General features: G+C 31.7%; 1 protein-coding gene across 3 annotated transcripts; it reads left to right on the top strand.

Moving 5' to 3' along the window:
* The first annotated feature begins 17,732 nt into the window (after positions 1–17,732).
* Positions 17,733–26,558, top strand: LOC127796664 (putative pentatricopeptide repeat-containing protein At3g13770, mitochondrial). Of its 3 annotated transcripts, none has more exons than XM_052328968.1 (3): positions 17,733–21,120; positions 26,012–26,191; positions 26,262–26,558. In XM_052328968.1, exon 1 carries the CDS (start codon positions 17,775–17,777, stop codon positions 20,589–20,591), a length of 2,817 nt encoding a protein of 938 aa, XP_052184928.1. In that variant the 5' UTR covers positions 17,733–17,774; the 3' UTR covers positions 20,592–21,120; positions 26,012–26,191; positions 26,262–26,558. The 3 variants fall into 3 exon arrangements, with proteins under 3 accessions (XP_052184928.1, XP_052185014.1, XP_052185091.1); XM_052329054.1 differs by having other exon boundaries at positions 17,733–20,860; positions 26,262–26,557; XM_052329131.1 differs by lacking the exons at positions 26,012–26,191; positions 26,262–26,558 and having other exon boundaries at positions 17,733–20,860; positions 21,056–21,074.
* Positions 26,559–27,000: the final 442 nt, after the last annotated feature.

The raw sequence follows: 27,000 nt of genomic DNA, 5'->3' as shown, positions 1-27,000 counted from the left end.
TGCCTCTTAATTGTTGCTGCTGCCCGACATTGGTTTACTCATCAGTTAGATGTTCAGAACGCCTTTCTCCATGGAGATTTACATGACAAAATTTACATGGAGCCTCCACCTGGTCTTCACCGACAGGGGGAGAACATTGTATGCCAGCTCAACAATTCTCTTTATGGCCTCAAACAAGCGTCAAGGAACTGGTTCTTCACATTTTCAGACACCATTAAGAAAGCTGGTTATCAACAGTCAAAGGCTGACTACTCTTTTTTCACTAAGGCCCAATGTACTTCATTCACTGCAATTCTGATCTATGTTGATGATATTCTTCTCATAGGAAACGACCTTCAAGAAATTAAATTTCTTAAAAAGTTTCTTCTTGAAAGATTTCGCATCAAGGATCTTGGAGATTTCAAATATTTTTTGGGCATCGAATTTTCTCGCTCCAAGAAAGGCATTTTTATGTCTCAAAGAAAATATGCAATAGACATTTTGTAAGACTCGGGACTCCTAGGGGCTCGTCCAAACAAGTTTCCCATGGAACAAAACTTAAAACTTACTCCGACTGATGGAATATTGTTAGATGATCCCACTAAGTATAGAAGGTTGGTTGGGAGGCTCATTTATCTTACTGTTACTAGACCTGGCATAGTTTACTCTGTCCGGACTCTTAGTCAATTCATGCATAAACCTCGAAAACCTCATTAGGAGGCTGCAATATGCATCCTCAAGTACATCAAAGGCAGCCCTAGTCAAGGTTTACTATTTCCTTCCATAAACAATCTTACTTTAAAGGCCTTTTGCGATTCTGATTGGGGAGGATGTTGTGCCACAAGAAGATCGGTGACGAGATACTGTATTTTTCTTGGAAACTCTCTTATCTCATGGAAATCAAAGAAGCAAACTAATGTCTCCAGATCATCAGCAGAAGTTGAATACCGAGCTATGGCAAACACATGTCTAGAATTGACTTAGCTGGGTTACATATTACATGACTTAAAGGTTCCACATGAAGTACCTACACAATTATTCTGTGACAACCAAGCAGCTTTGCACATTGCAGCAAATCCTGTCTTCCATGAGCGTACAAAGCACATTGAAATAGATTGCCACATAGTTCGAGAGAAGTTGCAAGCTGGTATGATTAAACCTTCATATATGCCTACACATTTTCAACTAGCTGATGTCTTTATGAAGGCATTAGGAAAGGATCAATTTGTGGTTCTTCGCGACAAGTTGGGACTTCATGATATTTACTCTTCAACTTGAGGGGGAGTGTTGAGAAATATCTTTGTAATTGATATGTATATATTTACTGTCATTTCTAGACAGAAGTCAAATTCCACTAATTGTGGATCACGTTTTCTTAGCATTAGAATTAGAAATGATTGATTATATTTTTCTGTATATAAGCTATATGCTCTGTAAATGAAACATATTTTCAGTCATCCTTTGATATACTTTCCAAAACATTTGTTGCCTTTTTATTGAGTAAGAAATGCAAGAGTCAATTAGTCTATAACCTAAACAAAATATAATTCATCCTTGAATTACAGAAGTAAATTCGTCTCCAATTTAGCAGAGATGAATTAGGATTCAAAAATAAACTAGAGACTAATTTGTTTATGAGATTCAAAAATAAACTAAATTTCGCTTAGGTTATAAACTAAGGGACTTTTGAACTTCTTTGGAAATAAGTTGGGATTTTGCTTGGGTTTAATGACTAATTAATTAAGGTTGGAGGTTAAATTTTTTACTTTTTTTTCTTCTATTTTTTCCTCTCAAATCATCAAATCGATGTTACTTTTCGGGTAAGTTTAGTATTTTATGTTTAATTTATTTATAATAATAAAATTATATGTAATTGTTGAAAGTTAATTAGGATATCATGGTCATTTTACCTTCATGGAAATATAGGGTTTTTTTTTTGCTGAAAAATTATTGCAAAGGGATTCTCATTCAAAACTAAAACTGTAAGAGCATAAAGTGCCCCAAATTATAAAATTTTACAGAATTTAGTGAATTTTAGCCATAATTTAAATCAATGAAACCAATATAAATAAACAAGATTAATTTTGTTGGTATCTCAGTTTGTGTAAAGATATTAATCCTAAATAACATAATTTGACCCTTTAAAAAGTTAAATAAAACTTACTATTCTGATGTTGTGTAGTTTAATACATATATATACTAGGCATTATTCTGAGTGATGTGCGGGTTTTCTTGTAAATAGATAATAGTGATATTTGGATTGTATTTTTTGTAAATATTGTTAGTATTAATTTTTATTTTTTTTTAGAATAAATTTTTGTTTGGAATATATTATAGATTTTGTTAGCTTTATTGATTAGTGTGAAATATTTTCTGTTGTTTTATTCTTGTTGTTTGATATTTTTTTTGTATAATATATATTTTTTTAAATTTCAATATCGTAGTTGGATGATATGTTTGATTTTTTTTTTTTTTTTGTAAGATTTGAATTGGGTTTGTGAAAATAAATAATATACTTTCAATTGGAAAAAGGTTTTAATAGACATAAAATGAACTTAGTATAGTTATGTGTTTTTTTTTTTTTTTGACAATTAGTTTTTATTAGTATAGTACCATTGTTGTTTTAATTATACACCATTCAATGTTTTCATAGTAAATGTATGTGTATAATTAATATGTGAATATTGGCATACCTTTTGCTGATAAAGGTTGAAGTTTAAAGATATATTATGTTTGAATGGTGAAAAATTGAAAATATCATACATTATATTTGAATGGTAAGAAATTGAAAATATCACAAGCAATAAGAAATACTATATATTTTTGTTATTCATTATAAGCACTTAAACAATTACAAAAAATAAAAATAAGATACGAAAGGTAATATGCTAATTGAATTAAAAATTTTGATTTTAGGTATGAATTCTAAAATACATGTAGATTGTATTAATATGTTACCTATGGGGTACAAGTACTTTGGTTTCATCTAATATTTGACTTTATTGCATTTTTTAATTAGTAAAAGCCATCCAGGGGTGTAAATAAAATTTGCAAACTCGTGAGCTATTAGATATTAACTTGAAAAATATTCGAAATTGAATCGGTTCAAATTCATTTTAAAATTATTAAAAAAGTTTTCTTTGAGTTATTGAGTTGAGCCAAATTGAACTATAACTTTTGGAGTATTTCACCAAGTCGTCGAGTTTGAGATTTAGAAATAAAACTCGATTAAGCTTGAGTGGAGTTTTGAACTTTGTAATTGTGTTGAGCTCGAGTCTGGTGCTGTGTGTCTACTTGACTCAGGTCGATTATAACCCTAATTCTATATTTAAAAAAAATAACCCAAGAAACCGTCATATGTTTATACATTTGGACTTGTATAAATAATACAAGTGTTATAATGTTTGGTCTATTTACAAACCATCACCACTAAGGCATCACTATTACGCCATTATATCAAATATCCCAACCACACATAGTTTTTTCATTATAAAATTTTAAAAGTTTAAGTAATAATAGATTAACAAAAATCTTTATATATATAAAAGTAGGATAGTCATTGCTAAGAGTTGATTTGTCCAATTTCCCGCCCAAACTATGCTGATTTATTTATTTTTTTCTCAAGCTATTACTCTGCTCATATTAATTATTCAACAAGTTTCAATGTAGCAGATTTATTAAATATAGCAGGTTTCAATGTACCAAAAAAATTATTTAATAATATTTTATTCAATTTATCAAATACAACAAGTTTCAATGCACTAAACCAAAAAATTAATTATTCAATTTATTAAATATAACTTATTTAAATACACTAAAAAATAAATTATTCAATAATATTTTATTCAACTTATTAAATACAACAAGTTTCAATGCACCAAAAATTGAATTATTCAATTTATTGAATATAGCAATTTCAATGCATTAAAAAATAATTTATTTAAACTTATTAAATACAACAAATTTTAATGTATCACAAAATAAATTATTAAATAAAAAAATATATCTTACACATTAAACAGCATATAAAATTATCCCTCTAAACAAGTGGAACGTCTTTGGAACATATTTGTCAAATAAAAAAAATTTCAAGCTCCTTATGGCATCTGAATACAGCATATAGTAATTAAATAAAATATATAATTATTTAATTATGATTTATTTAATTTATTAAATACAACAATTTCAATACATCAAAAAATAAATTATTTAATTTATTGAATACAACAGATAAATATTTAGAAATCCAACAGATAAATATTTTTTGGTGCAAGTTCCAATACACAAAAAAATAAATTATTCAATAATAATTTATTCAACTTATTAAATACAACAAGTTTCAATGCATCAAGAAATGAATTATTCAATTTATTGCATTAGCAGTTTTAATGCATTAAAAACTAAATTATTCAATTTATTGAATATAGCAAATAAATATTTAGTAATTAAAAAATAAAAAAATATATCTTACATGTTAAACAACAGATAAAATTACCTCTCCAAACGAGTGGAATGTCTTTGGCACCTGTTTGTCAAACAAAAAAACTTTCAAGCTCTTTCTGGCATCTAAATACAACATATAAATATTTAAGAATTAAAAAATAAAAAAATATATCTTACAAATTAAACAACAAATAAATATGATTGATAATGATTTCAATATTAATTCAATATCTTACATTCAATTTATTGAATACAGGTACCATAAAATAAATTATTCAATTATGATTTATTTAATTTATTGAATACAACAGTTTTAATGCATCAAAAAATAAATTATTCAATTTATTGAATACAACAGATAAATATTTTTTGGTGCAAATTCCAACGCACCAAAAAATAAAGTATTTAATTATAATATATTAAACTTATTAAATACAACAAGTTTCAATGCACCAAAAAATAAATTATTCAATTTATTGAATATAACAGTTCCAATGCATAAAAAAACAAGTTATTCAATTTATTAAATACAATAGATAAATATTTAGGAATTAAGAAATAAAAAAACATATCTTACACATTAAACAGTAGATAAAATTACCCTTCCAAACGAGTGAAACATCTTTGGAACCTGTTTGTCAAACAAAAAAAATTATCTGCTCCCTAAATGGCATCTAAATATAGCATATAAATATTTAGGAATACAGCAGATAAATATTCTTCATTCAATCGATTTCTCTACAAACTAAAACTGAGACACAGTATTTGCCATAACTCAAATATTGCATATGCTAAGATATGTTGACAACACTCGAGCAAATTGGGTGTTCAAGATACGAGTCATCCGAAAGTGAAAAGTTTACAGTTATCATAACCAGAACGAGGTTAATAATATTGCTTTAGTATTGTCTGACAAATATGTAAGTTCGAAAAACGCTATTTTTTGTACCATGCACTTTTGTTGTTTTTGCCAATATATAATATGTGTAATGTGCTATTTATCATGTTATGTAGGGGACACGAATGCATGCAATAATCGCGAAAAACTTGATGCGTTACTTTGCAGATAAAATTGAAGAGCACAAGTTGTACATAATGAAAAATTTCGAAGTTGATCATAATACTATGATGTTCAAGACTACCACACATATGTACGTGTTAAGTTTCATGAGGACCACTCAAGTGATTGAGGTTGAAGATCAATCATTTCCTATTAATATATATAGGATCAAGCCTTTTGCCGAAATTATGTCCAGTCCACAGTCCAAGAAAACTTATCTATTTAGTGTGTGTTCGGCCCCTTTTTTAAGTTAATCTTTTTCTATCTCTTTTTTCGGTCAATTTTTTACTACATTGTTTTGTCTCTTTTCTCAGTTAATTTAAATCAATTTTTTAGTTTATTTTTTTAAAATTATTCTTCACTGTTTGCTTGCATCTCTTTTTGGTGAGACGCACTATTCCACAATTATAATACATTTTCATTTTTGTTTTGTCCATGTTTATCTCAAATTTAAAGATATGATAGGCGAAGTCGTCAAGAAGGACAAAGTTAGAACTCAATCATCTTTCGGATCCACTACAAAGTATATTGATATTGTTCTTGAAGATTTGGAGTATGATCTTTTAATTTTGTTTATCTGTCTTTAATATTTTTTTTTTTTTATCTTTTTTTATTGTAGAATGTATCTTTATATAACCGGATCCACTACAAAGGACAAATGTTGTATACAAATAAGTCTTCCAAAATTTACTTTAATCATAATAAAATAAAATTATTGTTTCTTTACTAATTCATGTAGTATATTAAATTTACTGTAATGTGCATTTTATATTTTAAACTATTATTTTATATATATATATTTGTTGAATATTGTATCCCGTGTATCGTACGGGTCGAGAACTAGTTTTAGATAATGATTTGTAATGAAAGAGTATATAGTTTATTATATTTATTAAAAATACTTAATAAAACTTGTAATTAAACTGAATTTGTAATCACATATCATTAAATTGTTGGTCCCCTTAGAATATGGCTACTCAAGATGGGATGAATTGAGTAATTAAAATTTTTAATAATTTACTTAATTAAAATTCTTGTTATTTAATTTTAAACAAATTAAGTTTTTGTAACTATGTATATATGAGTTTGAGATTAATAAATTTCAAGTCACGAGATATAACAAGAATAAATAAATAAGACATAAGACAATTTATAGTGACTTAGTGTCTCCATATACACCTATTTCACTCTCCCAACGTCTCAACCACCCTTGAAGTTTCACTAATCTCATCAAGATTTCTACACTAATTTACATTGAAAACTAGATATACTCCTAAATTACAAGAGGTTCTAGGAAAACCACCACCAAGATTTTTACCCTACATTATCTTAGAAACTAGATCACTCATAGATTATAAGGGTTCTAGGCAACCACCACCACCAAGGTTTTCTCTCTAACTTATCTTGAAAACTAGATACACCTAGATTTTAACAGTTCTAAAAAATCAATACAATCCACAATAAAAGTTTGTATGAATACAAATATTTGTCCACACTTAGACACAAATAAATAAACAATTAAGAGTAAATATACATGACAAATAAATATTTAGTGGCTTTGATTTGAATGGAGAAGATCTGATTTAGTTTTGCGATATCTTTTTCTCATCTTACCTTGTGATTCTTTGGTGGATGTGCAATGATACTTTGAGAGCCTTTGATTATTTCAATTTTTGCTTGAGAGCGTTTGAGAGCTTGTGGGTGCTTTAGATATGTAATATGGACAATTCTTGATCTCCAAAATGAGTTTGACGCCACTATAGGCATTCTAAAAAATACTGTAGTGTCACTATAGCAACGGTCGGATTACTGTAGCAATGGTAAAATCACTGTAGTAATGGTAAAATATTTTTTTATAAAATTTTTATACATTGTAAAATTACTTAAAAAATAATTTTAATGAAAAATAATATTTTTGATAAATAATTTGGTACTACAATTAGTACATTTAAAAATACTATTTTTGTTAATTATCAAAACTTAATTAATATGAGCAAATTGACTCAACGTAAATTACAAAACATTTCTCATAAAAGTTATAATACTCTATCTTATATGATATCTAATCTGAGTAAATTAATTTTATCTTTTTGTTTTTATTTTGTTGTTCATCTTTGTCTTCATTGTTCTGGTATAGGTCTACTTTATCCTTCATTTTTTGTTATGAAATATTTGAAATTTCCAATTAATACTAGAAATCCTGTTATTTTTTTAATTGAAAATTTTGTAAGTAACTTTTTTGATTAAGAAAATTGAGTTTAATAAATAAAGAAAAGAATTATCTCAAACCCTTCAAATTCCTAAAGTTCAAATCCTTTGCTTTCTTTGATCTGCAACCAATGATCAATAATTTACATTTTTAAAGTAAAGGATTCATATCATAAGTTTTTTTTGTAAAATCTTGAGGAAAGCATATTGATACCTTTTTTGCTTGTTGGAAGCTATAGTTTAATTCAAGTTTTTCATTTGATTCCGAAAATTTCAAGATGGTTTAGTTTCTCAATCCTTCCTTTAAATTATAATGATTGACTTTTATTTTGAACACAAAGGTTTCTCCTGATAAGTTTTGAATTTGCATTACCAAAGTTAAACTCTATGAATCTAATATGTTTATAAGTTTATTAGCATAGATGTCTAATAATCTTTATGTTTTTTTATTAAAGAGCACAAATGTTGTATCTCCAATGTTGTTAGCCACTCTAAGATGTATTTTGTACCTGAAATGTTATGATTAATTTATTTTATTATTAATAAGTAGTTTAATGAAAAAATTGTTTTAATTTCCTTTTTTTTATCAATGGATATTTGCATTTTTTTATTGCAGCCATTGCATATGTATTGTGACGAACTAGAAATTTCCTCCATTTTTAAATTACAATTCGCTAATAACTCAAATACATAGGTTGGGGTACTGTCCCAAAATAATACAACAACGGAAGCTAAACGAATATGGAACACACCACTCAGGGGCTTAGTCATACACAACAACACAATAACTAGTCAGGTCAAACAAGCCACAATATCCGAACCCCTGATCATGTCTCGCACCTCACAAATCTTTTACTCGGGATTGCTCTGTACACACAGCTAACTACATATGAGGCACTAAATATGCTAGCCCATGACGTCAGCTTTCACACCTGGAATGATGATAAAAACAAGATGAGCCACAAGGCTCAGTAAGCATAATGAAGGAATATATGTAAGACTGGGTATAAACCTCCCATACTGGAGTACATCCCACCAAATACAAGTAGGACAGACCCAAACCAAAAATAAACCACAATCGAAGTACACCTCACAACATAACAATGACAATGTTGGGAATACATCCCTCACCTAAAGTACACCCGCACAAAGTGCAATGCAGCATATGAACATGCCATGCCATGCCATATCGTGCAACAGAATAACCAATGCTCAGCATAAATAAAACAATGCACATAACAGTCATTGGGGCCCACGTAGGAAATGCACATCTTGGCACCCAACACCCGGCATACAAACTTGCCACAGCCATAAACTGGCTGGCATAAAGCCCATGAGCCCGAGGCTTATACAACACGATCCACACGAGCCTGAGACTCCCATCAAAATCAAATACCGGAGTTCCCGAGTCATAGCTATTTGGAGCCCAGTTCACACTCATAGCTATCGAGGGTCAACTCCATACCACAATCCACAATCACATACGAAATCAAACGGTAACTATGTAATGCAATAGATAATAAATGCAATGGCTCTTGCAGCATTAACTTGATGAAAAAACCCCTATAAGCCAAACATCAGGCCATGCTACACCCACAAAAGAACTCACACAAGAAAAATGCTCTAAATGCACATACTCCCCTAACGTACCCAAGTCAGCACTTAACATGCCAACTGGGTTATGCCAATGTGCACACCTCCCCGTACATACAAAACATAACCCCCAATGAATGTAAGTCCAATCCCATGCACAATAATGTCATGTAATATGCCATATAATGGCAGAGCTGGTCGACAGTGACCAAGTACCGATTGATAATCCGTGACTAGAAACAACCAGTCGACAGCCGCCCTCGGCTCGATAATGGTTTGCCCCAGTGTCACCAAACAGTCAACACGTTACCTCACCCGACGACAGATCACGCCACCTGTTATTACCACTTACACCTACAAGATACCATAACCACATCATGATAGGCAGAACACCAAGGGTGAGTGTCCGGCGGTACCAGCTTGCCCAACCCGTCTATAGTCTATCGTAACAACTAATAACTAGCGCCCATACATCCAACTATCAACTACCACGACCCAATGATCGACGGTCAGTAGCTGTGTATCCCACACCCTGCGTCTCACACAAACAAATCTCGAGACTTCCGGTTACAACAACTTACCCCAGAAGGTACACACAACCACAACTGACTCACTAGGAACCTAGCCCCAACCAGGTTCGACATCATTCCCAAGGAAGTATGAGCGATACAATACCCCGTAAGCACTTACAAAATTAAACCTCGGAAGTTTCCTATTTAATTTAATTAAATTTAATTCGCACAATATTTGTCTATAATGTACACAATTAATTTCTAGAACCAAATCGGGTTGAGGAAGAATATAAAATTCATAAATTGAATGAGAATCATGAAAGGAGTAAAGAGCTTACCTTAAATTAACTGATTTCGACGTTATTCTGCCCACACGCCGCTAAATTGATACACGTTGCATAACGATAGTATAATCAACCAAAATTGATAAAATCACACTTTAAATGAAATTTTAACCGTACAAATTTATTCACATAATTTACTGAACTTACCTGTATAATTAAACTTTAATTTGACTGCATTTTTCCTACTTTTCTTTGAATTTTTCTCTTCATTTCCATGGCTGTGCGCGGCTTCTTCTTCCTCAATTTTCGTTCTTCTGCTGCGGTTAATTCTGGTCGATTACACACCCACTCCACTATTTTAAAAAGGAAAAAGAAGAGCATCCAAGTGCTGTCGCGTGGCAGCCCAATTTTTACCCCATCGCCTTGCCCAAAACGACTCTGTTTTGGGTAAGGAATGACTGGAAAATTCTAGCCTAAAACCTCCCTAGCGCGCACAACCCCAACCCTCGATCCCCCGACCTGCCGCATGCCCCCTCACCCGCGCTGCTCGCCCTCCTCAGCCATTATATGCGCCCACTTAATTATAAAGCAATCCCACACAACTTTCAATTATTACACTTAAAATCCACAACTTCAAAAAATTGCCACATACGCCCCCACTTATTAATAACTCTTACTCCCAAATTTTTCAACAATTAATTACCCACCTCTTTAATACAAAACAAATTAATATTTCCTTTAAGCCCATCAATACTTAATAATCACCATAATTACTATAATAAATAATTATTAACTATTCTCGATTTAAATTAATAATTATTAGTTGCTCCCAATTAAATTAATAGTTATTAACTGTTCCTGATCAAATTAATAATCATTAATTATTCCTGAATTACTGGGATATTACATGTATACACCATTATTAGGCATCAACTTCTTGCTACAAATATTGCATGAAATATAACACTAGCTAAAAAATGTTTCAATATCCGTTGCTTTTGCTCGGACTATTAAGGTATGTTCCTAGTAATAAAGATAATAATAAAATTTGAATTATTTTAAATGGTGTTTTGAATCCTAGCAATTAACTTGTCTATTTCATCAACGAATTTAAAGTATTATATTTAATAATTCTTTTACCTGTTCTTCAATAGTCCATTTCATCATCAAACTTCTGAAATTGTCTTTCTGTTGATGAACATTTGCTCCTCTAATAGAACTTGGAGGTTTTCCTTACTTTCAATAACTTGAATTTTAGCTCTAATTGTAGAAAACCTATGATTTAAATGTGATGCAACTACTTGAGCTATACATTTAAGTCCATAAGGGAATAAAATTATGATGTAATAAAAGGTTAACCTATAATATACATATCATAGGTAAAAGATATGAAATAGACCTTTTAGTCATTGTTTTGACCTGCGACACTTCTAGATTGAGGTATCCTGTTAATAGCAAAAAGTTAATAATGTTATTTATATATTAAATTTTAAAAGTATTTAAATGTAAGGCATCAATTTAAAAAAAAATAATAGTAAAGTATAATATTTTTTTTTTACTTATAATATTATCTACCTTGAAATTTTTTAATTGTTGTAGAAGTGACAATGATGATGAAAGGACCCTGTTTATCATTGTAGAAATTGAAATCAAATGTTTCTGTTAGTTTTCCCTACAATGTCATTTTCATTGTAGTTATCTTGATGCCACAAAATTTTTATGATACTAAATTAGTTATAGGCAAATATCTTTATAGGAAAAAAATATAGTATAGCAACTTGTTTGCAATATTCTAAAACTTGATTTTTGAAAGGTTTGGAAAATGAAAATCTCACTCATGTGCAAGTACATGGAGTTCCTTTTTTGCAATGTATTGCCCAGATAAATACTCAAAAGAGGGGTGAATTGAACTTGTTTGTTATTTTCTAAAACTTGACTTTTGAAAGGTTTGGAAAATGAAAATCTTACTCATTTGCAAGTATGTGGAGTTCCTTTTTTGCAATGTGTTGCCCAAATAAATACTCAAAAGAAGGGTGAATTGGATTTTTCAAAAATTATTATTTTTAGCTCTTATTGAAAATTCTTAAATTGTGATATTATTTAAATGGTGATTGTAACAATGATATGAATAATAAGATCAAGCAACCACAAGATAAACTTGAGGGTATACTAGCAAAAACATCACACTAGCTTTTTGTTGGAGTTAAAACCAAATATACAATCCTTTATCTGGACAAAAACAGCCACTAGCACACAACTATAAAAAACTCCTCACACAAGTCAGTAAAAATAAAAAGCTTACAACCAAGGGGCAAAATAAAAAAAGTCACCATTTCAGAGTTCCACTAGGCAACAACACTTCTAGTACTTGAACTTTCTCACTTTTGCTTGAATTCTCTTTTCAATAGTTTGTTCTCTATCTTTGGCCTCCATACTCACTTCATATTTATACAAGCATATTTAGTCAACTAGTTGTTACAAAGAGGAGTAAAGAGCATTTTTAAAATTCAAAAATCTCTTCAGCCTTTTCAAGTTGTAACTAGAACATTTCAGTATTTGTTGGGATCTTGGCTTACAAACATATCAAAAAAAATAATTTTGTGAAAAATAAAATCAACCTGAGAAAATCAAGGAGATCACAACTTGATAACAAGATTAATTATAAGCTTTTCAAAAACAAAAAGGCAAGAGAGTTGGACATGAAAATTAGAATATGTAAAAGCTAAGTCAAAAGCACATTTTCTTCAAAAAGAAATTTAACTTTTTGCATAAAGAAATCAGGCTATGATATTAAGGTACAAAGTAAAAAATATTTTGAAAAATATACCCATGGGCGTGCAATAAAGAGATACAAAAATTAAAGCAACGTACAATTAGAAATGATCGTTGGACTTCGGTCAACTGAAGTTTTCACTTCGGTCAACCTAAGTGGTCCGGTAGGCTAATGCTCAATTTCGGTTAAAGGGTCGGTTGACCTAAGTTAAGAAGCCAACATTTTGGCCTATTTCGGTCAACCGAATTTGTCCAATAGCCAAAGCCAAAACTTCGGTCGAAGGCTAGGTCGACCTAAGACATGAGGCCAAACTCTCTAGTCAACTTCGATCAACCAAAACTAAATTTTAGTCGACCTAAATAGCATACGAGAAGATTCAAACATTTTTCCTCACTTCAGTTGACTTAGACTAGAATCTCAGTCGACCTAAGATACATAAATACGAAAAATAAGATTTTTACTGCACAAGAGACTAATAAAATACATTGATATCATAAAAATATTTTTTTTATTATCAAAATCATATTTACTTATCTTTGAACTTAACACAATATTTCTTGCTATACCAACGTGGACAACGTTATTGACTCCCACCAAATAACCAATGATATCTATAATTTGTGTATGGAATTAGAATTGGTAGTTGTTTTTAAAATATTGGTAATTATAAAATATTTTTAAATTTTTATTAATTTCTCATACCTGTTATTGTTGTGTTATCATTGACCCTTGCATACATGTTTTGGGATTTGAATAGTTTCATCATGTAATTTTCTCACAAATGTTATAATTATGAAATAAATTCTGTATTTATTAGGAAGTGGTTGACACCACCCTGTTGTTGCAACAACTTTGAAGTTTTTTATTGCAAATATAGAGTCTTCAATCAGTAGATGCCTATATTTGCTAATTTGATTTTTACGGATTGTTGCGTGCATTCTATTCTCTTGCAATTTAAAAAAAAAAAAAAACACTTTAGTTTTTGTTTGTAAACATTTTACAATTCTTACAATAGACTCAAAATTATATGATTGGTAATTGTTAACTTGCATTTTCATCAATGAAAATCATGTCCAAGCTAAGTAAATCATTGTTATTTTTTAGATTGATTGATTCCTACATTCTTAATATTCTAATCGTTATTATCCAATCATCTCTTGTTGGATTCAGATCTTGAAGTAGTGTATATGACATATTCATTTATACGAAATTTAGGTTAGTATAGTTGGCAATGTATAATTATGAAGATGGTAATTGCTCTATATAGATAAGTATGTATATTAGTCATGTAAGGGTGTGTTGGATGAATATATAGAATTGAGAGTTAAAATTTATATAGATAAAGCTTAAAATGAAGTCATTATCCAATTTTTGTTCTATAATAAATAAGCATAGATTTAGTTAATTATGTTTGGCTTAAGCAACTTATGTTTTGTTGTTAAAGTTTTTTTGCACCATTGCAAATGATAGAATAAACATTAGCATAAAGTTTGATGTGTTGGACAAAAATTAATCAACACATATGTTTGATGAAAGTTAAATGAAATTCAAAGAGAAGAAAGAATAACAAAAAAGAGAATTTTAGGACTCTTACTTATTTCAGTCTTTCAAATGATTGACAACACCCAACTAATCTTCATTATATATATATATATATATAGAGGTGCATCTGACTTTAGTTGTAATAAATATGAATATGAAGTGTTACTTAAATGTATAAAGTTCAATGTACATCATCTCTATTTTGTTATTAGGTTCATTACATTAAATTAATAGACAATTAAATGTATACTTTGTATCAATCTTTCAAATGGAACTTGCTTTAATAGTAAAAAATATTTATGAATACAAAATGTTATTTGGATGTGTAAAGTTCAAATAAAATAAAAAATTATTAGACTTAATAATATTATTAAATTAGATTAGATAGATTCAATGTATGCATGTAGATACATTCAAAGAATGTACATATAGTTAATTATTAAAATAATAATAATAATAATTAAATTACAAATAATTTAAAATTTTAAAAATCTAGAAACCACCACAAAATTAGAAAAATCTAATACTAATTCATGAAAAATCTAAAATATTCACTTATTATTATAAAATTAGAAAAATGAAAAACTCATCAAATAAGATATTAGATTCAGCCTTAATATATATATATATAGATATATATATAGCTTATAAAAAATTATCTTTTAATTACAGGCTTTATATTTTTATGAATATAAATATAAACTATTTTCTAAAATACAAAAATAAAGTAAAATATATAAAATATAAATATAAACTAAATATATATATTTATATTTTCTAAAAAAACATATATAGATATTAAATATATTTTCTAAAAAATATTAATACATAAATACATACAAACTATATATTTTATTTTTAAAAAATGACAAAAAAAGACCAAGAGGATCAATATTTTTATCATTCATAAATAACGGTTATTTTTATTTACTAAATATAAAAATATTTCATTCAGAACTATATATATCATTCAAACTTTCAAATTTGGTTAAACAACTTTTAAGCTTTTATTTTTATTTACTAAATTATTTAACCAAATCAGGAAGTATTGAATGACGTGACTAAATCTTGACCATTTAGTGAATGACCTATCAATACAAGGTTTGGCCTCTAACCATTTGTGGTGGCTTCTGCCTTTGTGTTTCAACAAGCATTTTTCTGCTGTCCGAATGTTTGTTCAAATGCTCCTAATTCTCTTACTTGTGAGTGTGTTTTTATTTGTTGGGTCTTTAATAGGAATGCCCCTTGTCCCTCTTCTCTTTCTTGTAGAGTCTCCCTATGTTGTTGTCATTATAAGGATTAGATTTCTCATGCATCATGTTTTCTTGAGAAATGATGTTGTTTTCGATGGATGGTCTCCTTTAGACTTGATGGAGACCTCTTGTGGGCCAACATCCGTTATCCATGGCGGCTGTCATCCTTGTTTGGTTTCTCTTTAATACTCTTCCCATGTTCTCTCGTCCCTTTATCGCTATGGGGTACATGTGGTTGGTCTCTCATAATTTATTTTATTTCTTCATTGCATATATATTGGAGTCGATTGTGGTTTTGTTTCATTTTCTAATATGAGTGTAGATATGTTTCTTTGTGTTTTTTTATAGGCTCTGCCCGATGGACTTTTGTAAATATTAGCGCACTTTTTTCCTTTTTAATGCATTTTTCATTTACAAAAAAAAAAAAATACAAGTGTAGGTTAATTTGGAGGGTATATTTGGTGTTTTAGAAAGTTTAACAAACATTGATTAATGGTAAGAGAAAAAGTACAAAGAGTTTTGTTACACTTAATGTTACAATGAATATTTTGATGATGACAAAAACAATTTTTTTTTTATAAAAAATATATAATATGTTCAAATTTTCGTTTTTGGGTACATTCAAAAGCTTTTAAAATTAGCAATTTCCCATGTTACCCAAAAAAAAAAAAAAAATCCTGATCAAGCATATTTATTGTAGAGCCTAGGCATGTCAAACAGGTCGGGTGACCTAAGAATTTACTTGGTCCAATCCAGTTTGTAATTGTAACAAGCCAAGCCAGCCCAACTCTAGCCCACCAGCCTGGTTTACCAACCTAGGAAGCCCAGCTCATTGGGTCCAACTTGTTAAACTCAACCTAATTCTTTAAGTTTTTGATATATAATTTAATAAGGGTATTATTTTAAAAATTATAAATTATAAAAAAGACATCATAGCATAGTAACAATCAATAAAAAGTAGGCTTAATAAATAAGACGGTCCCTCAATAATTAAAAAATATGACGTTGGGTTTTTTAAAGTGTAAAATATTAAAATTTAATATCTCAATTATTAAAAAATATTGTTTTAAGTTTTTACCGTAACTGAGTATAAAAGGAGTTGTTATCTATACCACGTAAAATGTCACATCATATAAAGAAAGCTTAATAATTTATAAAAAAAAATTAATATATAAATTTGACATTTGGTCTCTCAAAAGAATATCGAATTTGATTAAAAAAACTTAAAATTTTTATAAAAAAGACCTAAAAATATTCAAAAATGACCTAAATGTCATAAAAACATATAAAATGACATTTAGATATTTTTTTATTATTTTTAGATTTTTTTATGAGATTTAGGTCTCTTTTTTTAAATATTTATAGGTCATTTTTGTGAAAGATCTTCAATGAAATTTAAGTATTTTTGAATATTTTTAGGTATTTTTTATAAAAAAAATTAGTCTTGTTATGAAATTTAGGGGTTTTTTTTTATAATATTTCATAATCTTTTTAATGAAATTTTATGTTTTTTTATGAAATATAAGTCTTTTAAAAATATTTTTATGTATTTTTATAAAATTTAAGTATTTTTTAATAAAATTTGAATATTTTTTCAAATTAGAAATCAAATGTCAAAATTTTAATTATTGAGACATCAAATATTATATTTATGTATTAAATCTAACTTAATGTGTCTTGTTGACGTAATTTCTTTTTATGTAATATGGTATTTTAAGTAACGTAGATAAATATTGTATTTATTTATAATTATAATTTTTAATTTAAAAAATTATAAAAAAAATTATTCAATTTAAAAATAAAATTTATAAATTCTAGAAAAAAATTAAAAATTTTGATTAGAAGTAAAAAAAAATTTATCTTCATTTGTGAATGGAAAAGTGTTTTTAAATGAAAAATATGATTTTAATATTTTTTTACTATTATAAAATGGTTATGAAAATTTTTTAAAATTATAAAAATAATCTATAAACATTTTTTAACATTAAACATTTCGAAAACACCGAATTAATTAATGCCAAAGAAGATTCCGGGGATCATATATAGGAGGGAGATGGAAGTAGCAAAGGTTAACGACCAAGCAAATGTAGGAAACCTCATCATCTTTCTCTTCCACCAACGCCTCTAATGGTGGCCTTCGCATCGCTGAACATCCACAGAGTTGCCTCCATAGCCTCGAAGCAAGGCCCTACGGACCCCAAAAGCTGGAATTCAATCATCAAACGCCACGCTAAATTGAAAGATGACTGCGCAATACTCTTTACCTTCACCCAAATGGAAGAACAGGGCTTCTTGCCGGACAATTCTACCTTGCCCCTCGTCCTCAAGGCCTGTGGAAGGCTACAAGCCGTTGAAAGAGGCAGGAAGATACATAGCGAAATTGGGGGAACGAACTTGATCGACGATGTCAGAATTCAGACGGCACTTGTGGGTTTCTACTGCAAATGTGGGCTACCTGAAGATGCCCTCTACGTGTTTGATGGAATTTCTGAGAGAGATACGGTGTGTTGGAACGCCATCATGTCTGGGCTTGTGGGGTCTTCTTGTTATGAGGAAGCTCTGCTGTTGTTTATGGAAATGCAGCAGGAATATTTGAGGCCAAACACGGTTACAGTGGTTGCGTTAGTTTCTGCATGTGGGGAGCTCCGGCAACTGAGGCTTGGAAAAGAACTACACGGCTATTGTTTGAGGAACGGACTGCTCGATTGTAATGCTCATGTCGGTACTGCCTTGACTGGCTTCTATTCGAGGTTCAATGTGGGGATTGCTCGGAATGTGTTTGAAATGATGGGTTTGAGGAACACAGTCAGTTGGAATACTATGATTTCTGGTTACCTTGATGCAGGGGATTCTTTGAGAGCTTTGGACCTCTTCATGAAGATGATGATTGATGGGTTTGAGTGTGATTCCATTACAATGTTAACTGTCATTCAGGCCTGTTCGGAAGTTGGGTCTCTTAAACTGGGTATGCAGATCCATCAGCTTGCAGTTAAATACTACTTTACTGTAGATTTATTCATATTAAATGCATTGTTGAATATGTACGGTAAGATTGGAAATTTAGCATCTTCACTTAAGCTATTTGAATCCACTCCCACTAAAGATACTGCTTTGTGGAATTCAATAATTTACGTGAATGTTGAGCATGGCTTCCTTGAGAAAGCAATATGTTTATTTACTAGAATGCGATTATCAGACATCCAGGAAGATGAAAGGACTATTGCTGTTTTTCTATCTTCCTGTGTATACTTAGATAGTGGTTTGAGAATGGGAAAAAGCTTACATGCTCATTCAATTAAAATCGGGATAGAGAATGTCACGTCTCTTCAGAGAGCATTATTGAGTATGTATGCAGAACAAGATTGTGTACTAGATGCCTTTATGTTTTTTGATGATATTAAAGATTCAGATGTGATCTCATGGAACACTTTGATCTCTACATTAGTCCGGAATGGACTTAGAGGTCAAGCATGGGAACTCTTTGAGCAGATGCATCAGTCAGATATCAACCCCAACTCCCACACAGTAGTTTCCATACTTGCTGCTTGTGATGATGAATCCTTCTTAAATGCTGGCAGGTCCATTCACGGTTATGTGGTAAAACATGGTATTGGAATAAATCCATCACTAAACACTGCACTTACAGAGATGTACATGAATTGCAACAACGAGTCTACAGCTAGGAGATTGTTTGAGAGCTTTCATGACAAAGATTTGATCTCATGGAACTCTTTGATTGCCAGTTATATTAAAAATGATCAAGCACACAAAGCACTTTTGCTTTTCCATCGTATGCTCTTGGAAGTGGAACCCAACTCAGTCACCATCATAAATGTTCTTTCATCATGCACCCATATGGCCAATCTCCCTGAAGGTCAATGCCTGCATGCCTACACTATTCGGAGGGCATCTTCATTGGGTTTCGATTTGTCCTTGGGAAATGCTTTTTTAACCATGTATGCAAGATGTGGCAGTATCCAATATGCAGAAAAGATCTTTAAAATCCTACCAAGGAAAAATATTGTTACATGGAATGCCATGATTGATGGCTATGGCATGCATGGGCTAGGCCATCATGCCATGCTTACATTCTCACAAATGTTGGAACATGGTTTTAGACCAAATGCAATAACTTTTGTGTCTGCTTTATCTGCTTGCAGCCATTCTGGTTTGGTGGAGAAAGGCTTGCAGCTTTTCTACTCCATGGTTCAAGATTTCTTCTTAATCCCTGAGCTTGTTCATTATGGTTGTGTGGTTGATCTTCTTGGTCGTTCAGGACGCCTGGATGAAGCCAGAAAGTTCATTAGTGCGATGCCTATTGCACCAGATGCATCTATTTGGAGGGCTCTGCTCAGTGCTTGTCGAGTTTATTCCGAAACGAAGCTAGCCAAAACAACCTTTGAAAAGCTCATTGAACTAGAGCCAACAAATGCAGGAAATTACATCTTGTTATCTAATATCTATGCTGCAGCAGGTCGTTGGTCAGAGGTCAGAAACCTTAGAATGCAGCTTGAGGAGAAAGGCTTAAAGAAGCCTCCAGGAAAAAGTTGGATTGTAGTTCGAAGCAAAGTACACTACTTCACAGCCGGAGATAGATCGCACCACCAGTCGCACAAAATTTATACGGAATTAAGATCTCTGTTGTCTTCTATTAGAAAACATGGGTATGTTCCAGATCTTCGTTGGGTTTTGCATGAAGAAGAGGAAGAGGTGAAACTTAGGAGGCTCTTCAGCCACAGTGAAAAGCTCGCTATTGCATTTGGACTGATCAGTGTGCGTGGTGGGACCCCAATCTTGATCGGCAAGAATCTAAGAGTTTGTGGGGATTGCCATGAATTTGGTAAACATGTGTCCAAACTTGTTGGAAGAGAAATAGTGATCAGGGACAATAGCCGTTTCCATCATTTTGTTAATGGATTCTGCTTATGCAAGGATTATTGGTGAGGCACATAGGGCATTTAGAAATTTCCCTGGTTATATGAAGTTTATGTTTATTTAGATGCTTCCAGTGATGAAGGAATATTTTACAATAATATTATGAGCTTTGGGAAAAGCTTGGAAAGGACCATTGATTATCAATGCGGAACACTGGAAGACTGGAAGACAAGTATGACGGATCTAGAAGTTTGACGGATAGCTTGCTTCTGACTCAAAATCTTTACCGACCACTAGACCTGGAAGCTATTGGTTGCACACAAAGATGTACCACAACTGTAAGAAAATCTATGCATTTTTTTATAAATTGTAAATTGGCTTTCATGGAGCAACTAACCCTGTTTTCCATTGTTAAGAAAGTCATAAATCAATAAAAAAGCAAACTACCATGGCATATCACTACATGACTGGATGGAGAATGAAGCAGTGGTTCTGTATGTGTGAAAATTGAGAAAAGACAATCTTATTTGCAGAAGCGGAAGCTCTTGAAGATACAAGACTTGATTAGTGTCAGACATAATGTAGGATCAGCTGTAAGGTAATGGATTTGAGTTATGGAAACAATCTACTCGCAAAACAAGTGTAAGACCTGATAAGCTAGGATTTGTCTCCAGGGCACAGATCAAATGGTTGGATCATGATAAGTTAAAATTTATATTAATAGGTTATGGGTTCAACTTCTTACCCTGCGTAATGAGATAAAGTTTTCACCTGCAATTTACCTCTTTTGCTAAAATCGAGAGTATGAGCGGCGAGAAACTGCGTAAAGATAATAATTTAGAGTGTAAGGCCGCAAAACAAATGTCAGACATAATGTATATGATAACCTGGATATTCATCTTGGGTCCAACTAATTATGATTTGCTGGAAGAAGGAGATTCTTCTAAGGTTGACTTGGATCGGGTTCATGGTTAATGGGATGGGGAAGTTAGAATTTTGCCCCTAGATGCCGAATCCAAGAAGTCTAAAGAGTGGAGACTAAGGTTTCTGTCCTATTCAGTGAGCTTAACAATGTTATTACAAACAAATTACAGTCGTCTTGCTTCAGTGACAAGACAAATGTCTTAAATTCTTTCAATTTTTTTGTTGTTGACAGAATTCTCTTTGATTTGTATTTATTGAAATTTGCTTATTCATAATTTGATGCTTGTGGTTGGATTAATATGGAGTTGAATAATGTTTGAATGCACACATAATGTTATACAAAAACTTAAATAAATAAATAAACAAACAAACACACACACACACACTACCTGATGAATACGTGCATGAATGCTTTATTGGATAATAAATAAATAAACAACTGACAAGTATTAAGGTAGGTAAATCATATGCACATACAAATATATATCTACTTGTGAGTCCCAGGGTAGTGTGTGCATGAGAAAAAATATATACATATATATATATATACATCTATATATAGATATATTTATATATAGGCTTAATACATCTTAAAGTCCTTAAACTATTTAAAAATATGACATTCAGTCCTTCACCTAAAAAACCTCAACTTTTGGTCTCTAAACAATTAAAAATCTACATGTTTAATCCTTACCGTCTACATCCGTCTGTGTGTGATATCACGCATCTTTTAAGGCGCGTGAGATGACACATATGTAATATTTTAAACATCCACGTCTAAGAAATAAAACACGTCTATTCTTAAAAAATAAAAATCAAATTTACAAACCAAACCTAATTTAGATTTTGAAACCTAATTTAGTGAAAACCTAATTCCCAAACTCATCTAATTTAGCGAAACCATCGAAACCTAATTTAGCCAAAACCTAAATCTCAACTCAGAAAACCTAATTCCCAACTCATTGAAGGCAAAACCATCGAAGGTTGTCGAAGTCACACTCTCTCTAGCAGTCGAAGCTCGCAACGTTGAATGTGCCGGAAAGGATTTCGAGTTCTTCTATTACTCCGTTGAAGGGTGAGTTGTCAACTGGATGTGCGTACTCGAAATTGGTCTCTATTTTTGCTAAATATATGTGTAAATTTGCCCATTTATCTTGTATGTTGGATTTGTTTGAATGGGTTGTTCGAATGGGTTTTTCAAGGGTTATGGGTTTGTTCGACAGTTGTGGGTTTGTGCTTCTGTTGTTTTTGAATGGTAGATGAGTGGGTTTGTGCTTGTAGGTGGCTATGTTATTGTGGTCCCCAAATTATTGTAAGTTATGATTATTTTCATTTGCTTGTTTAGTGGTTATCTATATGTCGTTTTGTGGTAAAGGTGCTGACTGAGTGTATGTAAATTAACAATATTATAATAACCTAGTTGGCAACTAACATTCATTTTTTTTTTTTTGGTTTTTTTTTTTTTTTTTTTGTTTGGTAGAATGTGTGACTTGGCAGTAAAGTTGAGACTTTTTCACGGTGGTGTCGTGGTAAAGGAAGAAGGTAGCTATGTGGGGGGAGGGGGGAGAATAGGGAGATTGAAGTGGACTTTGACTTTGAAACGTCCTCATTTCCTACAGTGACTTGGGCTATTGCCCATCACTTAAAATTCAACAAGGTTAGTGCAATTTATTTAAAGTGTAAAGATAACTTTGGTGAGATATCAAATGATAAGAGTATTTTCAAAATATGTAAAGGCGTAGTTGATGGGGACACATTGGACATATACTTGGCGAGTGAAGGTAAAGTAGATTATGTTCCAACTAATAACCCTCTTCAACCACATGTTCTTATATGTCATGAGTCTATAAATGAGGGTCAATTAGGTAAATTTTCTAAAAAAGTTGGTCCCCCACTAGAAACTGGTTTAGTAGCTTATGAAGGGGCAGTAAGGCAACAAACTAGTTTTGGGAGTTGTGAGGGAACTCAAGTGGCAGATGATGTAGCTAATGAGGAACATGTGGAAGAGGTAGTATTTGACGAATAGCCCTTTGATGCAACTTTTGATGATCTAGTGGAAGATGTTACAAACTTTTCTGATGATGAAGATGAGGAATTGCAAGCTGCAAGGCAAAATATTAGAGAGAAGAGAGCAAGGATTGAAGGGATTCTAAAAAAAAAGAGAGATGGAGAGGGATAAGATGCTGTAGAGGTAGATCTAGATGAAGGTACTGCCACTATTGATGCAACTGCTAATGATTGGGATGATGCAAATAGGGAGAATGATAGAGCAGAAGCTGTAGGTGAAAATACAGGTATTTACCATAAATTGTCACTTCATTTACATTAGCTTGTATTTAAAATATGACATTTGCATATCTTGCATTTTGTATAGATATTAATGGGGAAGAAGACTCTGATAACAACAATCATTCAATCTACATTCCAAGTGACGATCCGAGTAGTGTCTCTGATACCTCTGGTGAATCTGGCTCAGAAGGTGGGGAACAGTTTGTTACGAAGCCTAGTTCTCGAATAAGGTTTGACGATGAGGCACATATTCCTGATTTTTGTCTTGGTATATCATTTGAAAGCACTGCAGAATTTAAGCAAGTTGTTATAAAGTATTCTGTGGTTAAGGGCAAAAAACTAAGGTTGAAGAAAAATGATTCTAAGAGGGTTCGATTTGTATGTGTTGATAAATGTCCATTTGTGTTGTTTTCTTCTAAGGAAAAAAGTGATGCCAGCTTGACCATAAAGACTTTTAAGCCTAAACATACTTGTTGTAGGGGGGATAACAAAAATAAACTTGTTAGATCTTCTTTTATAGCAAAACATTTTAGGGAATTAATTGTGTCAGAACCTAGAATTAAGCTTGCAACTCTTAAATCTCTATGTAGGAAGTTATTGAAAGTGGAGGTTAGCATTAGTGTCTATAGGAATGTTAAGAAAAAAGTGTTAGATTCTGTTATGGGGAGTTACATTGAGGAATATGGTAAACTGTGGGATTATGTAGAGAAGATTAAGACCTCTAACCCTGGAAGCACTATTATTTTGAAGTCATGTGATGATAATACAACCAAGGTTAACTACTTTGATAGGTTCTATGTTTGTTTTGACGCTTTGAGAAAGGGGTGGCTAGGTGGGTGTAGGAAAATCTTGGGTATTGATGGCTGCTTCCTGAAAGGGATTTGCAAGGGTATTCTTTTAGTTGCAGTTGGGAGAGATGGGAACAATCAAATGTTCCCTATTGTTTGGGCTGTAGTAGCTAGTGAAACATCCGTTCTTTGGACTTGGTTTGTAAGATTGCTTAAGCATGATCTTCAGTTAGGAGATGGTCAAGAGATAACCATTGTTTTTGATATGCAAAAGGTTAGTGGTGATATTTAATTGTTAATGAATTTTTTGCTTACTTATTACTTTAATTTGTTTTATTCCTTCATTTAACTTGTGTAATCTAAATCATTTGTGTAAGGGCTAAAACGTGCTGTAGCTGATGTTTTACCCTCAACAGAGCATAGGGAATGTGCTAGGCACATTTACCATGCATTTGCTAAGAAATGGAAGGGTGATGATAGGAAGTTGTGCTTTTGGGAATGTGCTAGAGCTTCATACAAAGAGGACTTGAAAGAGAAACTTCAGAAGTTGGGAAAGATGGGCAATGGGATTGTTGAGGACGCATTGAGCTAGCCAGTGGAAAAATGGTGTAGAGCCTATTTCAGAACAAGTGTTAAATGCGATGTAGTGGATAACAACATGGTAGAGGCTTTCAACGGATGGATATTGAAGCTGAGACACAAGTCCATCCTCTCAATGCTTGAAGAGGTAAGAATTATGGTCATGAGGAGAATTGCAAGGAAAAGAAGTGAACTTGCAAAATGGCCCACAAACCTTTCTCCTACAGCCGTGAAGAAGTTAGATAAGGCGAAAGAGAATTCTTGTGATTGGGTGGTAGATTGGAATGGAGAGTTTGGGTATGAAATCAAGAGTTTGTGTAACCTCGATGACACACACAAAGTTGACATGAATTCCATGAGTTGCACATGCAGAGAATGGGATCTCACTGGCATCCCATGTGCACATGCAGTCACTGCTATTTATTCCAACAAGGCACAACTAGAAACTTATGTTTTCTCATGGTTCAACAAGGAAACATATGGTAAGACTTACAGTTTCGTCTTGCAACCTTTGTGAGGAAAGAAATTCTGGGTTGAGGTTGGGAATCCACTAGTGGCACCTCCAGAGGTGAGAAGAATGCTAGGTAGGCCGGAGAATAAAAGAAGATGTGACAAGGATGAACCATAAAAAACTGGTAAAAGATCAAGAAAATGAATGGTTATGTCATGTCGTATCTGCAAGGTAGAAGGGCATAATGCATGGAAGTGCCCAAATAAGCCATCTGATAGTTCTAAGGTAATGTATAATTATGCATAACTATGCTTGCTTTTCTTTTAGTCATAACTTTATTGATCCATGTGTGTTACACTAACCTGTACAAAGTTGTGCTTTAAGGGTATTGTACTGTTGTTAATGATTGATTCATTGTTGTTTTGCTGTTAATGTTTGGTGTTGGTATTTGTTGTCAGAGTATTAAAAGGCCTGGAAGACCTACGGGCTGGACCAAAAAGAATAGCAATGCCAATGCAAGAAGCCAAAACAGTGAGTTACTCAAGGAGATTGGGGGACAATCTAGAAGATCTCGAAAGATTGCTCGTCAAGTTGGGTCTGGTTTATTCATCGCATATAGTGGTGCTATGATTTGGAATGTAAGGTTTCTTAATTACTTTGTTGATTTCTTTTGACAAATAAATTACTAATTTTCTTTGTTTTAATCAGCCTGGATAACCTATGAGAAGGTTTATCAGAGGACCATCCTCTCGATCAACAAGTTCTACACAAGCCACTACTTTAACTGTGCCAACAAGTAGTGCTCATCCTCTAGGGGTCCAGACAAGAGGTTCTTTTGAAAGGAGGAATATGAATGGCAACATAGGAAGTTAATTTACTTACTTTGTATTTCTTTTTTTGGAGTGGATGGTTTTGACTAGATATATTAGATGTATTTTGTTTTGTAAATACAAGTGTCAGCATTTTAATTGGATGCTGTCCATATTGGTTCATATGGACCACAACCATAATGGTTGTATTTTTTGGAATACAATGGATATGAAATACATTACATATCAAATACTTCTTTTTTTGTAGTACTTTTATTTTATGTTGTTTGTATTGGTTTGTGCAATACATTGGATATGAAATACATTGTTTGTATTGGTTTATGAAATATGAAATTTATGCAATACATTGGAGAAGAAGAATGTAAACAAATATGAAATAAAAGCTGGCTCAGCTTGGCAGTTTAGCACCTAATCCTTTAACATATATTAAAGTAAACTAGAACAAAGTTGGAAATGTTTAAGGTTTTGTTGTTTCCAACTATGACATTTTTAATACAAAAACAACAGCAGCTACAACTATCACTAATATTGCACAACAACCAAAACCACTCATTTTCCCTTCTAACTCTTTTACACGGTTCTTCATTACTTGCATTTTAACATTCATGTCAACAATT

The sequence above is a fragment of the Diospyros lotus genome, chromosome 1, assembly GCF_014633365.1.
Source record: "Diospyros lotus cultivar Yz01 chromosome 1, ASM1463336v1, whole genome shotgun sequence".
Lineage (NCBI taxonomy): Eukaryota > Viridiplantae > Streptophyta > Magnoliopsida > Ericales > Ebenaceae > Diospyros > Diospyros lotus.
Note: the sequence above shows the minus strand (reverse complement) of the source record. Positions and strands in the feature narration are given on the sequence as shown.

Bases quoted from the DNA above. Each gene is read 5' to 3' on its own strand.
- LOC127796664 (XM_052328968.1), top strand. From the start codon at position 17,775: ATGGTGGCCTTCGCATCGCTGAACATCCACAGAGTTGCCTCCATAGCC.